General features: G+C 40.0%; 1 protein-coding gene across 2 annotated transcripts in view; it reads left to right on the top strand.

Annotated features, from left to right (window-relative positions):
* The window catches only part of usp24 (ubiquitin specific peptidase 24), a 75,171-nt gene that overhangs the window by 52,124 nt on the left and 6,891 nt on the right, over positions 1-16,156 (top strand). For both annotated transcript variants that reach the window (XM_065257309.2, XM_065257310.2), the window contains 18 exons: positions 364-425; positions 541-732; positions 833-947; positions 5,394-5,538; positions 5,615-5,734; positions 5,876-6,001; positions 6,142-6,240; positions 6,329-6,411; positions 6,491-6,632; positions 6,710-6,829; positions 7,012-7,226; positions 10,196-10,320; positions 10,492-10,633; positions 10,719-10,869; positions 13,093-13,188; positions 13,288-13,391; positions 13,668-13,781; positions 14,933-15,140. In XM_065257309.2, coding sequence (XP_065113381.1) covers positions 364-425; positions 541-732; positions 833-947; positions 5,394-5,538; positions 5,615-5,734; positions 5,876-6,001; positions 6,142-6,240; positions 6,329-6,411; positions 6,491-6,632; positions 6,710-6,829; positions 7,012-7,226; positions 10,196-10,320; positions 10,492-10,633; positions 10,719-10,869; positions 13,093-13,188; positions 13,288-13,391; positions 13,668-13,781; positions 14,933-15,140 — 2,359 coding nt within the window. The remainder of the gene's footprint in view (positions 1-363; positions 426-540; positions 733-832; positions 948-5,393; positions 5,539-5,614; positions 5,735-5,875; positions 6,002-6,141; positions 6,241-6,328; positions 6,412-6,490; positions 6,633-6,709; positions 6,830-7,011; positions 7,227-10,195; positions 10,321-10,491; positions 10,634-10,718; positions 10,870-13,092; positions 13,189-13,287; positions 13,392-13,667; positions 13,782-14,932; positions 15,141-16,156) is intronic.

Genomic DNA, 16,156 nt, shown 5'->3' with positions numbered 1-16,156 from the left:
TTTGTGTTTGCAAAATATGTGTGTATGTACTATATGTAAATATTATGTGTATATATAAATACACATATACATGTATGAATTTAAGAAAAATTTTATTTGTTTTTTTATTTAATTTTTAATTTTAATAATATATATCAAAATATAAATTTTATTTATATATCAAATAAAATATATCAAAATCGAACTATGTGCGTGCGTGCATGTGTTTCTTAAATACATACATTAATGTGTGTGTATTTATATAAAAAATACACGCACATAAATTATGCAAAAAAAACTTTTATTTTGTATTTGATTAATCTTTTTACAGCCCTATAAAACCTTTTTTTTTTCTAATGCAATGATTATTGTGTTTTTTTTTAGGTTGCTTTCACAGTGCACAGAGTATTTCGATCTGAGGTGCCAACTCCTGGATGACCTTACCAGTGAGTGTTATGCATTACTTCTCAAACATAAGCTTTACATTTTAATAAATGAATCTAACTTTTGGGCCATGCTACTTCGGGAATAATTTTTGATTTGATTGACTTCTTTGTTCAGCGTCAGAGATGGAGCAGCTTCAGATCAGTCCGGCAGTCATGCTGGAAGATGAGATCAGTTGGCTTGATAATTTCGAGCCCACTTGGACCAGTGAGCTGGAGACCAGCGAGGCAGACAACATCCTGCTGGCCGGACACTTGCACCTCATCAAAACCCTGCTGTCGCTGTGCGGCAGTGAAAAGGAGCAGTTTGGTCAGACACGCAGATTTATTTTCACTTAATTTAAGAGAGTAATGTACACATGGAGATGTGAAGTAAAACTTTTGTAAATGATTTCCTTTGTGTTTTGCAGGCCCTTCTCTGATCCAGCAGCTGTTGGATGACTTCCTGTTCAGAGCATCTCGGATCATCCTGAACAGTGACAGCTCATCTAGCACTACAGCATCTATACACGACTTTCACCCAAAGTTAGAATAAACACACACACACGGTTAACCACACTGTCTTCCCACCTCTCTCTCTTTTTCCATCTCTCTTTATCTGTTTCTCTGTCCATCCCTCTGTCTGTCTCTCTATTTATTTCTTTGTCTGTCTCTCTGTCCATCTCTTTATCGGTCTCTCTTTCCATCTGTCTGTCTCTTTCAATGTTTCTGTCCATCTCTCTCTCTCTCTTTCTATCTGTTCACCCATCTGTCTGTCTCCCTGTCCATTTCTTTATCTGTCTCTCTGTCTGTCTTTCTGTCTGTCTTTCTACTCTTCTGTCTGTCTCTCTGTCCATCTCGTTATCGGTCTCTTTATCTGTTTCTTTGTCCACCTGTCTGTGTCTCTCTTTCCATCTGTCTGTCTCTTTCCATTTCTCTGTCCATCTCTTTATTGGTCTCTCTGTCCATCTGTCAGTCTCTTTCCAAATCTCTGTCCATCTCTCTGTCTCTTACTATCCATACACCCATCTGTCTGTCTCTCTACCCTTCTGACTGTCTTTCTACTCTTCTGTCTGTCTCTCTGTCCATCTCTTTATCTGTCTCTTTGTCCACCTGTCTGTGTCTCTCTTTCCATCTGTCTGTCTCTTTCCATTTCTCTGTCCATCTCTTTACTGGTCTCTCTGTCCATCTGTCAGTCTCTTTCCAAATCTCTGTTCATCTCTCTGTCTCTTACGTATCCATTCACTCTTCTGTCTGTCTCTCTACCCTTCTGACTGTCTTTCTACTCTTCTGTCTGTCTCTCTGTCCATCTCGTCATCGGTCTCTTTGTCCACCTGTTTGTGTCTCTCTTTCCATCTGTCAGTCTTTTTCCATTTCTCTGTCCATCTGTCTGTCTCTTTCTGTCTGTTAACCCATCTGTCTGTATCCCTGTCCATCTCTTTATCTGTCTCTTTGGCCATCTCTCTGTCTGTCTCTACCCTTCTGTCTGTCTTTCTACTCGTCTGTCTCTGTCCATCTCGTTATCTGTCTCTTTATTGGCCTCTTTGTCCACCTGTCTGTGTCTCTCTTTCCATCTGTCTGTCTCTTTCCATTTCTCTGTCCAGCTCTCTGTCTCTTTCTATCCATTCACCCATCTGTCTGTCTCCCTGTCCATCTCTTTATTGGTCTCTTTGGCCATCTCTCCGTCTGTCTCTCTACACTTCTGTCTGTCTTTCTGCTCTTCTGTCTGTCTCTCTGTCCATTTTGTTATCTGTCTCTCTGTCCATCTCTTTATCGGTCTCTCTGTCAATCTCTTTGTCTGTCTCTCTACCCTTCTGTCTGTCTTTCTACTCTTCTGTCTGTCTCTCTACTCTTCTGTCTGTCTCTGTCCATTTCGTTATTCGTCTCTGTCGACCTGTCTGTGTCTCTCTTTCCATCTGTCTGTCTCTTTCCATTTCTATCTCTGTGTTTTTCTTTCCATCTGTCTCTCCCTGTCTGTCTTTCTGTCCATCTCTCTGTCTCTTTCTATTCGTTCACCCATCTGTCTGTCTCCCTGTCCATCTCTTTATCGGTCTCTTTGTCCACCTGTCTGTGTCTTTCTCTTTCCATCTGTCTGTCTTTTTCATTTCTCTGTCCATCTCTTTGTCTGTCTCTCTGTCCATCTGTCTGTCTCTTTCTATCTCTTTACCCATCTGTCTGTCTCCCTGTCCATCTCTTTATCGGTCTCTCTGGTTATCTCTCTGTCTGTCTTTCTACACTTCTGTCTGTCTTTCTACTCTTCTATCTGTCTCTCTGTCCATCTCCTTATAGTTCTTTCTGTCCATCTTTTTGTCTGTCTCCCTTTCCATCTGTCTGTCTCTTTCCATTTCTCTATCCATCTCTCTGTCTCTTTCTATCTGTTCACCCATCTTTCTGTCTCCCTGTCCATCTCTTGATCGGTCTCTCTGTCTCTCTACCCTTCTGTCTGTTTCTCTACCCTTTTGTCTGTCTTTCTACTCTTCTATCTGTCTATCTCTTTATCAGCCTTTTTGTCCACCTGTCTGTGTCTCTCTTTCCATCTGTCTGTCTCTTTCCATTTCTCTGTCCATCTCTCGTTCTCTTTCTATCCATTCACCCATCTGTCTGTCTCCCTGTCTATCTCTTTATTGGTCTTTCTGGCCATCTCTCTGTCTGTCTCTCTACACTTCTGTCTGTCTCTCTACTCTTCTGTCTGTCTCTCTGTCCATTTCGTTATTCGTCTCTGTCGACCTGTCTGTGTCTCTCTTTCCATCTGTCTGTCTCTTTCCATTTCTATCTCTGTGTTTTTCTTTCCATCTGTCTCTCCCTGTCTGTCTTTCTGTCCATCTCTCTGTCTCTTTCTATTCGTTCACCCATCTGTCTGTCTCCCTGTCCATCTCTTTATCGGTCTCTTTTTCCACCTGTCTGTGTCTTTCTCTTTCCATCTGTCTGTCTTTTTCATTTCTCTGTCCATCTCTCTCTGTCTGTCTCTCTGTCCATCTCTTTGTCTGTCTCTCTGTCCATCTGTCTGTCTCTTTCTATCTCTTTACCCATCTGTCTGTCTCCCTGTCCATCTCTTTATCGGTCTCTCTGGTTATCTCTCTGTCTGTCTTTCTACACTTCTGTCTGTCTTTCTACTCTTCTATCTGTCTCTCTGTCCATCTCTTTATAGTTCTTTCTGTCCATCTTTTTGTCTGTCTCCCTTTCCATCTGTCTGTCTCTTTCCATTTCTCTATCCATCTCTCTGTCTCTTTCTATCTGTTCACCCATCTGTCTGTCTCCCTGTCCATCTCTTGATCGGTCTCTCTGTCTCTCTACCCTTCTGTCTGTTTCTCTACCCTTTTGTCTGTCTTTCTACTCTTCTATCTGTCTATCTCTTTATCAGCCTCTTTGTCCACCTGTCTGTGTCTCTCTTTCCATCTGTCTGTCTCTTTCCATTTCTCTGTCCATCTCTCGTTCTCTTTGTATTCATTCACCCATCTGTCTGTCTCCCTGTCCATCTCTTTATTGGTCTTTCTGGCCATCTCTCTGTCTGTCTCTCTACCCTTCTGTCTGTCTCTCTGTCCATTTTGTTATCTGTCTCTCTGTCCATCTCTTTATCGTTCTCTCTGTCCACATGTCTGTGTCTCTATTTCCATCTGTCTGTCTCTTTCCATTTCTCTGTCCGTCTCTCTCTGTCCTTCTGTTTGTCTGTCTCTCTACCCTTTTATCTGTCTTTCTACTCTTCTGTCTGTCTCTCTGTCCATTTCGTTATCCGTCTCTGTCCACCTGTCTGTGTCTCTCTTTCCATCTGTCTGTCTGTCTCTTTCAATTTCTATCTCTGTGTTTTTCTTTCCATCTGTCTCTCCCTGTCTGTCTTTCTGTCCATCTCTCTGTCTCTTTCTATTGGTTCACCCATCTGTCTGTCTCCCTGTCCATCTCTTTATCGGTCTCTTTGTCTACCTGTCTGTGTCTCTTTTTCCATCTGTCTGTCTCTTTCCACTTCTCTGTCCATCTCTCTGTGCGTCTTTCTGTCCATCTCTTTGTCTGTCTCTCTTTCCATCTGTCTGTCTCTTTCTATCTGTTCACCCATCTGTCTGTCTCCCTGTCCATATCTTTATCGGTCTCTCTGGCTCTCTCCTCTACCCTTTTGTCTGTCCATCTCTTTATCGTTCTTTCTGTCCACCTGTTTGTGTCTCTCTTTCCATCTGTCTGTCTTTTTCCATTTTTCTGTCCACCCCCTGTGCATCTTTCTGTCCATCTGTCTGTCTCTTTCAATTTTTCTGTCCATCTCTGTGTCTCTTTCTTTCTGTTCACCCATCTGTGTGTCTCCCTGTCCATCTCTTTATCGGTCTCTCTGACCATCTCTCTCTGTCTGTCTTTCTACTCTTCTGTCTGTCTCTCTGTCCATCTCGTTATCTGTCTCTTTCCACCTGTTCATCTGTCTGCCCATCTTTTTGTCATTTCTCTGTCCATCTTTTTGTCGTTTCTCTGTCCGTCTCTCTCTGTCAAATTCTTGGTCCATCCATCTACAATACTGTATATCAATCTTTCTTTTCTAACTCACCATCAATTTTGTGCCTTTCTCTCTTTCCATCTCTGTGCTTGTCTCTATCATCTCTCTATGTTCATCTTTCTGACTGTTTCTCTCTATTATCTCTGTTTTTGTCCATTTCTCTTTGTCCATCTTTGTCTTTCTCTCTTTCCATCTCTTTGTGTGCTTTTCTATTCATATATCATCTGTATGTCTTTATCTGTTTGTCTTTCTGTCCATCTCTGTCTCTGTCTTTCTATGCCTGTCTCTTTTAACTTTATTAAACTTAAATTTCCACTTTTAGTTGTGTTGGTATAATATTTGTAGAGTAATTTTGCTAAATGCAAGCTAAACCATGTCAAACAAATTGCTTAAAATCTATTTAATTGTTAAAAAGTGCTGATAAAAAGCTTTTATTTAAATTATACAAATAAGGAATAGTATTTGTTAAAGTAAAACAAATTTGTTGGAGTACGTCTCATGTATGCCCGTCTGTTTGTCAGGTGCAGTACAGTCAGCAGTCGTCTGGCGGCGTACGAGGTGTTGGTCATGTTGGCCGACAGCTCTCTCACCAATCTGCAGCTCATCACTAAAGAACTGCTGTCCATGCACCATCAGTCCGATCCCTCCCTCACCAAAGAGTTTGATGTGAGTTTCCTCATCACCCCATATGATTAAGTAATATTGTTTATTGTGTTTATAACTTTGTGTCTGTGTGTTTTAGTATCTTCCTCCTGTAGACAGTCGATCTGTGTCTGGTTTTGTGGGCTTGAAGAACGGAGGGGCGACCTGCTACATGAACGCAGTCTTCCAGCAGCTGTACATGCAGCCTGGACTCCCTGAGGTGCACACTTATCTTAATCACACTCATGTCCATCCACTAGGTGGCACCATAAGCTTGAAGGACAATAAAGAACGTTGAATAGAGAACATGTTTGGTGTGTTTTTAGTTAAACGTTTTTTGTGTGTGTATATATTATTCAAGGCTGTCTTGTCAATTGAAGACGACACAGAAAACCCAGAGGAAAGTGTGTTCTGCCAGGTGCAGTCTATGTTTGGCCACTTGATGGAGAGCAAACTGCAGTACTACGTACCTGAGAACTTCTGGAAGGTGAGATCCACTTTTCTGGTCTGTCTATGAGGTTTGGCCTTCTGAATGCACTTAAATGCTCCCTATCTAGTCATCAGAATTGAATAAATGTACTTTGTTAAATTTATCTTGTTGTTTTTTTTTGTTGTGTCTTGGTGCAGATCTTTAAGATGTGGAATAAAGAACTGTACGTCCGAGAACAGCAGGACGCTTATGAGTTCTTCACCAGTCTGGTGGACCAGCTTGATGAACATCTGAAGGTACAGCTCACATCTCCCTCCTACATGTTCAGCAACATCCATGTTTAAACACCGTGAAGTTTACAATGTTCATTATGGATACCTTTAGAAAATCGGCCGAGAGCAGATCTTCAAAAACACATTCCAGGGCATTTTCTCTGATCAGAAGATATGCAAAGACTGCCCACACAGGTAAGCATGAAGATCCTGGAGGAACCTTTGATAGTCTGATGTTCTTCTGTGACGTTCCTGTTTGGTTTGCGGTTTGCAGGTATGAGCGTGAGGAGACCTTCATGGCTTTGAACTTGGGAGTGACGTCCTGCCAGAGTCTGGAGATCTCTCTGGATCAGTTTGTCAGAGGAGAGGTTCTGGATGGAAGCAATGCTTACTACTGCGAGAAGTGTAAAGAGAAGGTACAGTTGAGTTTGTTGTCTTCGGTAAAGATATCTGTACTATGGAGATGTAGTTGACACGTGTTTGTGTTCAACAGCGGACCACTGTGAAGCGTACCTGTATAAAGTCTTTGCCCAGTGTGCTGGTCATCCACCTTATGCGCTTCGGCTTTGACTGGGAAAGCGGCCGATCCATCAAATACGATGAACAGATTAGGGTAAGCTTGCCAACTTAAATTTTCCCTCTGAAAAATGCTGCCTTAAATTTATTAACTTAAATGATTTGCCTTGTAGTTTGGGTTTACCACAACCGTTTCAATAATCAGCTTTTTTGGATTAATTGATATGCATCCACTGAACAGTTTTTTTAATAATTTGTGTTCCATTTGTTTTGTTAAAGTTCCCCTGGGTGCTGAATATGGAGCCGTATACTGTGTCAGGAATGGCCCGTCAGGACTCGAGCGTGGATCACGGAGAAAACAGCAGGGGGGGCGAGTCCGGAGGATCACCTCGGAAGAAGGTCACCATCTCTGAGAACTATGAGCTGGTGGGAGTGGTGGTGCACAGTGGACAGGCCCACGCAGGACACTATTACTCATTCATCAAAGACCGCCGGTGAGATTTTGTGTCAAATTGCATTTGGGTGCTTGTGCTTGTACTTTCTGAAAAGAATTAGCTTGGTGCAGGGGTTTTGGCTAGTTGCTAGGGCGTTGCTGCGTTTTATTCTTTGCAGGGGTTTTGGCTAGTTGCTAGGGCGTTGCTAGGGCGTTACTGCGTTTTATTCTTTGCAGGGGTTTTGGCTAGTTGCTAGGGCGTTGCTACGTTTTATTCTTTGCAGGGGTTTTTGCTTGTTGCTAGTGCGTTGCTATGCTTTTATTCTTTGCAGGGGTTTTGGCTAGTTGCTAGGGCGTTGCAATGTTTTATTCTTTGCAGGGGTTTTGGCTAGTTGCTAGGGCGTTGCAATGTTTTATTCTTTGCAGGGGTTTTGGCTAGTTGCTAGGGCGTTGCTACGTTTTATTCTTTGCAGGGGGTTTGGCTAGTTGCAAAAGCGTTGCTATGCTTTTATTCTTTGCAGGGGTTTTGGCTAGTTGCTAGGGCATTGCTACGTTTTATTCTTTGCAGGGGTTTTGGCTAGTTGCTAAAGCGTTGCTAGGTGTTTATTCTTTGCAGGGGTTTTGGCTACTTGCCAAAGCGTTGCTATGCTTTTATCCTTTGCAGGGGTTTTGGCTAGTTGCTAGGGCATTGCTACGTTTTATTCTTTGCAGGGGTTTTGGCTAGTTGCTAGGGCGTTGCTGCGTTTTATTCTTTGCAGGGGTTTTGGCTAGTTGCTAGGGCGTTGCTAGGGCGTTACTGCGTTTTATTCTTTGCAGGGGTTTTGGCTAGTTGCTAGGGCGTTGCTAGGGCGTTACTGGGTTTTATTCTTTGCAGGGGTTTTGGCTAGTTGCTAGGGCGTTGCTACGTTTTATTCTTTGCAGGGGTTTTTGCTTGTTGCTAGTGCGTTGCTATGCTTTTATTCTTTGCAGGGGTTTTGGCTAGTTGCTAGGGCGTTGCAATGTTTTATTCTTTGCAGGGGTTTTGGCTAGTTGCTAGGGCGTTGCTACGTTTTATTCTTTGCAGGGGGTTTGGCTAGTTGCAAAAGCGTTGCTATGCTTTTATTCTTTGCAGGGGTTTTGGCTAGTTGCTAGGGCATTGCTATGTGTTCATTCTTTGCAGGGGTTTTGGCTAGTTGCTAGGGCGTTGCTATGTGTTTATTCTTTGCAGGGGTTTTGGCTAGTTGCAAAAGTGTTGCTATGCTTTTATTCTTTGCAGGGGTTTTGGCTAGTTGCTAGGGCATTGCTACGTTTTATTCTTTGCAGGGGTTTTGGCTAGTTGCTAAAGCGTTGCTATGTGTTTATTCTTTGCAGGGGTTTTGGCTACTTGCCAAAGCGTTGCTATGCTTTTATCCTTTGCAGGGGTTTTGGCTAGTTGCTAGGGCATTGCTACGTTTTATTCTTTGCAGGGGTTTTGGCTAGTTGCTAGGGCGTTGCTATGCTTTTATTCTTAGCAGGGGTTTTGGCTAGTTGCTAGGGCATTGCTATGTGTTCATTCTTTGCAGGGGTTTTGGCTAGTTGCTAGGGCGTTGCTATGTGTTTAATTCTTTGCAGGGGTTTTGGCTAGTTGCAAAAGCGTTGCTATGCTTTTATTCTTTGCAGGGGTTTTGGCTACTTGCCAAAGCGTTGCTATGCTTTTATTCTTTGCAGGGGTTTTGGCTAGTTGCTAGGGCGTTGCTATGTGTTTATTCTTTGCAGGGGTTTTGGCTAGTTGTTAAAGCGTTGCTATGTTTTATCCTTTGCAGGGGTTTTGGCAAGTTGCTAGGGCGTTGCTATGTTTTTATTCTTTGCAGGGGTTTTGGCTAGTTGCTAATGCATTGCTATGTTTTATCCTTTGCAGGGGTTTTGGCTAGTTGCTAGGGCGTTGCTATGTTTTTTTTCTTTGCAGGGGTTTTGGCTAGTTGCTAAAGCATTGCTATGTTTTATCCTTTGCAGGGGTTTTGGTTAGTTGCTAGGGCGTTGCTATATGTTTATTCTTTGCCGGGGTTTTGGCTAGTTGCTAGGGCGTTGCTATGTGTTTATTCTTTGCAGGGGTTTTGGCTAGTTGCTAATGCATTGCTATGTTTTATCCTTTGCAGGGGTTTTGGCTAGTTGCTAGGGCGTTGCTATGTTTTTTTTCTTTGCAGGGGTTTTGGCTAGTTGCTAAAGCATTGCTATGTTTTATCCTTTGCAGGGGTTTTGGTTAGTTGCTAGGGCGTTGCTATATGTTTATTCTTTGCCGGGGTTTTGGCTAGTTGCTAGGGCGTTGCTATATGTTTATTCTTTGCCGGGGTTTTGGCTAGTTGCTAGGGCGTTGCTATGTGTTTATTCTTTGCAGGGGTTTTGGCTAGTTGCTAAAGCGTTGCTATGTTTTATCCTTTGCAGGGGTTTTGGCAAGTTGCTAGGGCGTTGCTATGTTTTTATTCTTTGCAGGGGTTTTGGCTAGTTGCTAAAGCGTTGCTATGCTTTTATTCTTTGCAGGGTTTTGGCTAGTTGCTAGGGCGTTGCTATGTTTTTTCTTTCTGGGGTTTTGGCTAGTTGTTAGGGCGTGATGTTCTTGTCCATACCACAATCAGGAAGACTTGTGTTTTAGTTTAATACTTAGGGTTAGTGATTTAAATCATTTAGCAAGCGCAATTTTGCCATAAATTGTAACGTTGCATAGTCATGTACTTTCAACGTCCCAGATGGCTTGTGTTCAAATAATACAATCATAGAGTTCTACACAGTCTATTTCCATAATATTGAGTCTATATATAGAACATAGACTTTAATATCTAAAACATGGGCTTTATGTTAGTTGTGTGTGAATGCCTGTGTATTTATGGTTCTCTGGGGGGCTTTTGCTTCTGTTTTTTCGCCAAAGTGTTTTATAAGAACTTTAAACTTTCCCAGATGCTTGGCAGCACGATGCCTCCTAAAACTCAAGAGGATTCTTTCAGAGAATGCAGGAATGTCGAATCAACCACTGTTAGCCGAGCAATGTCCATTTATAATCCTCCTCTCGTCTTTTAGGGGTAGCGCACGAGGACGGTGGTACAAGTTTAATGACAATGTGGTTGAGGAGTTTGACATGAACGACGAGACCCTGGAGTATGAATGTTTTGGAGGAGAATACAGGCCGAAAGTGTATGACCAATGTGAGTCAATCTCTTTATCCCCTTACATTAACACTGATTTAAATCTATATAAACAAAAAACACATCCGGTCGTCCTACCTTTTTCCAAGATGCTCATCCCACATATATCACTTGAACTTGAGTTCCTGTTAAGGATTTCTATTTTTGCCCCCATATGCTTGCATACTACAGCTAACCCCTACCCAGATGTCCGCCGACGCTATTGGAACGCATACATGCTGTTCTACCAGCGGATCAGTGACCAGAACTCCCCGGTGTTGCCCAAGAAAAGCCGAGTGAGCATCATGAGACAGGAGGCAGAGGATCTCTCGCTGTGAGTTTTTCACCTTATACTGAATGGGCAATTTAGTCATACAGTACACACAGGCTTGTAAAAGGTCCTGAATGCTTTTCCTCAGGTCAGCACCTTCCTCTCCAGAGATCTCACCCCAGTCTTCCCCACGGCCACCCAGAGCCAACAATGACCGTCTCACCCTGCTCACACGCTTGGTCAAGAAAGGAGAAAAGAAAGGGCTGTTTGTGGAGAAGATGCCGGCCAGGATCTATCAGGTAGAGTTTTATAGCGCTTTCAGTAACCTGGCCCAGTGCTCCAGAGGGTTTAAAAGCTTGAATGTGAGGCTTTGTATTGATGCACGGATATTCAGTTACCCTGTTTATAATCAATATACATTTCCTATTTCCTAAGTTAGAAAAATGCCCCATGTCCCAATATTCACATGTCAACGCATGAAATGGTTGATGCTTTTAAAACAGCAATCGTGTTTTTTGTTAAAGGCACACAATTTTGTCTTTACCTAACAGAGATGTAAAAATAATTTTTTTGTGGTAAATTAAATTGCCACAAATGCACTCCAAAGGGCTTAAATAATTAGTTCACCCCACACAATTTGTTTTCGCAATGTTGGTTTAGAGGTCTTGTAATAATGTGTTTCCTGACAAAAAACCCATTGTTTCACCTCAGAAGACATTAACCATACGGATTTAGTTTTTTATGGATGCTTAGAGCTTTAAAAATGGCACTTTCCAATGCCAATATAAGGTTAAAAGGGCCAAGGTATTTATTTAATATAACTCTGAGAAATCATGTAGACCTACTGTAGAATGACTTGATGGTAAGTAAAATATATGACCCTGGACCACAAAACCTTAATTCTTTAGTACGGGGATATTTGTAGCAGTAGCCAAAAATACATTAAATTTGTCAAAATTTTACCTTTTTCTTTTATGCCAAAAAAAAATCATATGTAAAGATTATGTTCTATGAAGATATTTAGTAAATATTAAAATATCAAAACTTTTTTTCTTTTTCTGAGTGGATGCAGATTTCATTTGACCAATTTAAAGGCGGTTTTCTCAATTTAATTTTTTGCACTCTCTGTTTCCAGATTTTCAAATAGCTGTATCTCTGCCAAATATTGCTCTATCCTAACAAACCATGCATCACAAAAGCTTTTTAGTTCAATTATTTATTAAAAAAATATCCTTTTGATTGGTTTTGTGGTTCAGGGTCACGTATGGGCTACTTTTTATATTTGGGTGAACTATTCCTATATGTATTTAATTGGAAACATTCCTAAAACAACTTCATAGTATAAAATATTTGCAGTGCTTGCCCTCAGACTTAAAGGGGACATTTCACAAGACTTTTTTTAAGATGTCAAATAAAACTTTGGTGTTCCCGGAGTAATTATGTGAACTTCTATCATGAAATATCATATAGATAATTTATTATAGCATGTTCAATTGCCACTTTGTAGGTGCACTGCAAAAAATGACTTTCTTACTTAGTATTTTTGTTTTGTTTTCAGTAGAAATATCTAAAAATTCTTAAATTAAGATGCTTTATCTTGATGAGCAAAATGACCTTAGTAAATAAGTCTAGTTTTAAGACAAATAATATACAATTTAAGTGAAACTGTCCTCAAAACAAGCAAAATTATCTGCCAATGGGGTGAGAAAAAAAATTGTGAAATAAGATTTATTTTTTTATTAAACACTTAATTCAAGTAAAATTTTCTCACCCCATTGGCAGATATTTTTGCTTGTTTTAATCACAAATTCACTTAAATTTTATATTTTTGTCAAAAAACTAGTATTATTTTCTTTATTTTGCTCATCAAGAAAATACATCTTGATTTAAGAATTTTTAGATATTTCTACTGAAAACAAGACAAAAATACTAAGAAAGTCATTTTTTGCAGTGTGTGAGCAAAAATGTGCTGTTTTTGGCTGTGTCCTTTTAAATGCAAATGAGCTGTTCTCTGCACTAAATGGCAGTGCCGTGGTTGGATATTGGAGATTTAGGGGCGGTATTATTATAAGATGATCCCCTTCTGACATCACAAGGGGAGCAGAATTTCAATAACCTATTTTTCACGTGCTTGCAGAGAATGGTTAACAAAACTAAGTTACTGGTTAGTTCTTTTTCACATTTTCTAGTTTGATAAAAGCACTGGGGACCCAATTACAGCACTTAAACATGGAAAAAGTCATATTTTCAACATAAGTCCCCCTTAAGGCTGAATTTGTATCATTCTCTGATAAAAACATTTAGAAAACTAAAAAATACCTAATTGGGGTATTTAAAAAAAATTAAGCGTTTTTTAAAATGAAAAGCATTTATATCTTTCCACTAAAACATCAACAACTTAACTGAATACAGTTACAAACAGAGACTCATCCTCTGTGCTGTGTAATATCTCTTACGGTTGTTAGGTTTTTCGGAAATATTTAGACCTATTTGACAGACAACTTGATATTTTTTATCTTCAGATGGTGAGAGATGAAAATCTAAAGTTCATGAAGAACAGAGATGTGTACAACAGCGATTACTTCAGTTTCACGCTGTCTCTGGCCTCTGTCAATGCTGTAAGTTCTGTTTAATTCATTAATTCAATAACTTTTTTTATAAGCAGTTTACATGTCCTTTTATACATCTAGTACTTTAATGTTTTTCTTTCATCACAGACAAAGTTAAAGCATCCATCATATCAGGCCATGGCAAGAACCAGCCTGCAGCTGGCCGTTCAGTTTCTCTTCCACACGTATCTGCGCACCAAAAAGAAACTCCGGTGAGATGAGATGTTTTTTCATACATTCATTAATTTATAAGCTAGTTTCTGTTTTTGGTCAGTTGCTTAACCTATGAAGTTGTCTTCAATGTGTAAATGTAGCATTGTGATGTTTTTTATTTGATACATTTGCCAGTTTTTTATTTAGTTTTTTAATAACAAAATCAGTATTGTTTAGTATCAATCAGCAGATGACATGACAGATACTTAAATGATACGTACTAGAATTTCTGTGCAAATGAGACAAAAAAGTGTGACATCTCGCATCTGTTTTAGGGTGGACACGGAGGAGTGGATTGCTACTGTGGAGGTCATGTTGTCCAAGAGCAGTGAAGCGTGCCAGTGGATGGTGCAGTACCTGGTGGCACCTGAAGGACGTGAGATCATCAAGTGAGTGAGAAAGATGTCAAGATTAACTTGACTGATATGGTAACTGGTTATGGACAGTTGTGCAGTGTGTGGATTTCTCATTGCACAAACAAACAATCCAATCCAGTTTTTACCACACCAAGCCCTAAAGAGTAAATAAAGAAGACTATGAGTTGTTTAGGACGTTACCTCACTTTTGTTTTTGCTAGTGCCCAGTCCTCCAATGCCACCAGTGCGTATATGTTTAACAGTAACACTTAGCAAAAAATGTGTGAGGAACGAGCACAACTGCTTTCTGTCATCATAAAAGGATGTGTGGAGCTGATCTATGTTGGTGCCTATACATGTGAAAGACATGTTTTACTCCCCGAAAACTAAGCATGGCTTTACTACAGTAACTATAGTTTTACTACGGTATTTGTATTAAAATCACAGTGACCACAAATTACTACAGGAGCCATAGTTACAAGTCTTCATAGTCGAGTTGCTCTTAAAGTTGTTTCATTTTGTGATACGGGGAGCGTGGAGTAGGAGGTCTGCTGCCCTGCTTCAGGATTGGACCGTTCGTATCGGATGTTAGGGCTGCCCTGATTATCACGCCACACCTCGACCAAAGCCAGGGAATGTTCCCATGTTTTATGATCGAGGCCTGACAACCCCTCCAATAAAACAAGCAGTTGTTTCACTTATCAATGGAGACCTGGAATCATAACGCTTTTCCACTGTTGGAAATAAGACCTGTGTAACTCTGTGTAACCTTTTGTACACATACGTGGACAATTACACTGCTTCATGTTCAAAGAAAAATATTTTGTTATTTTAATTATTAGTTCTTGCTAAACCCAAAATAGCAGACAAACCAAAGCTCAGGTCTTAGGAGGTCAAGTTTGCAGAAAGTGTTTTGACAGACCTCCCAAATAGCTCAGGTATTCCAGTATCCAACAACTGCTGCTACAATGCATATCGCACATTTACACAGTGAACAAAAATAAGAATTTCAGACCAAAATCGATTGGCATGGCAAATATTTTTTGTAATTTTAAAGGAAGAATGCATGCTCTTATAAAGATGGCATTGGGCTGAATTTGGTGGAAATCCGATCAAATAGATGTTATCGAGGGGTTGCACAAACACATTCATACATGTCTCTCTCTCTCTCTTTCTCTATGTAGGATCTGTCTATTGGAATGCAGTGTGCGAGAGGTTCGTGTTGTGGTTGCCACCGTCCTAGAGAAGACACTTGAGAGCGCTCTGTACTTCCAGGATGCAGGACTCGACAGTCTGTTAGACATGTTGCTCTCTCTTTTGGATAAAGATGTACCAGATAACTGCAAGAACTGCTCCCAGTATTTCAGCCTCTTCAGTAATTTTGCACAGAGGGTGAGAAGATGAAGCCTCTCTCATGTGTTATTGGCTATTCATATTATTTACTTCTTGTCAGGATGTATATTGAAATGAATTTTTTTTCTTAAACCTCACCCTGAATACTGCGCAAAGAGACAAAATCACTTGTGAACACTTGTGAATGTTAGTGTAGGTGGTCACATCTTTAAACTTGGGGTGCACCGATATGGACATTTTGGCCAGTGGCAATAAACAATAATTGTGACCTTGTTGTATTTTTATATTTATACATCATATGAAAGTTGAATAAATAAGCTTTCATTGATTTGTTAAATATGTCCGTATTTGGCGGAGATACAACTATTTGCAAAGGGTTCAACGAAATCAAAATTGGAGGAAATCTGCTTTAGTTGTCCAAATGTAAGTCATTGGCACTTGCATCCACTCACAAAAATAAGTTTTGATATATTTACGTATGGAAATGTACAAAATAACCTAATGGAACATGATCTTTACATAATATCCTAATAATTTTTGGCATAAAAGAAAAATTTTGAACGCATACTATTGTTGGCGTTTGCTACTTAAGTCTGGTTTTGTGGTCCAGGGTCAAAATTCTTTATGTTTAGATGCCGATAACTTATATATTGGTTGATAAATCCAACAACACAAAGCATATAAATACATGTACATTTTACTTTTTATTAAATTTACATTTTAATACAACAAAAAAATGCATAAGCTAGATTCACACATTTTTTCAAAAGTTATTTACCAAATGTTGCCTACTATACTTTGAAGCAGCAAAAAAATCTGTAACTTTTAAATGTAATAAAATTCTGAAATTCAGAAACTTTAAATTTTTCAACCAAAAATGATAATGATATGATGACATACAGAATTAGAGGTGCATTGATATATCGGCCAGTAATTGGTATGGGACGCTAACAACTATTTTTCACACTGTCGTTTATTGGCCAATAGTTAAAAAACTTTTATTTCCTGTCAATCAAAAGAGGACATGAAAATCCAATAAAGTTGAGTTCTCTGAA

Source organism: Paramisgurnus dabryanus, chromosome 12 (assembly GCF_030506205.2).
Source record: "Paramisgurnus dabryanus chromosome 12, PD_genome_1.1, whole genome shotgun sequence".
Lineage (NCBI taxonomy): Eukaryota > Metazoa > Chordata > Actinopteri > Cypriniformes > Cobitidae > Paramisgurnus > Paramisgurnus dabryanus.
Note: the sequence above shows the minus strand (reverse complement) of the source record. Positions and strands in the feature narration are given on the sequence as shown.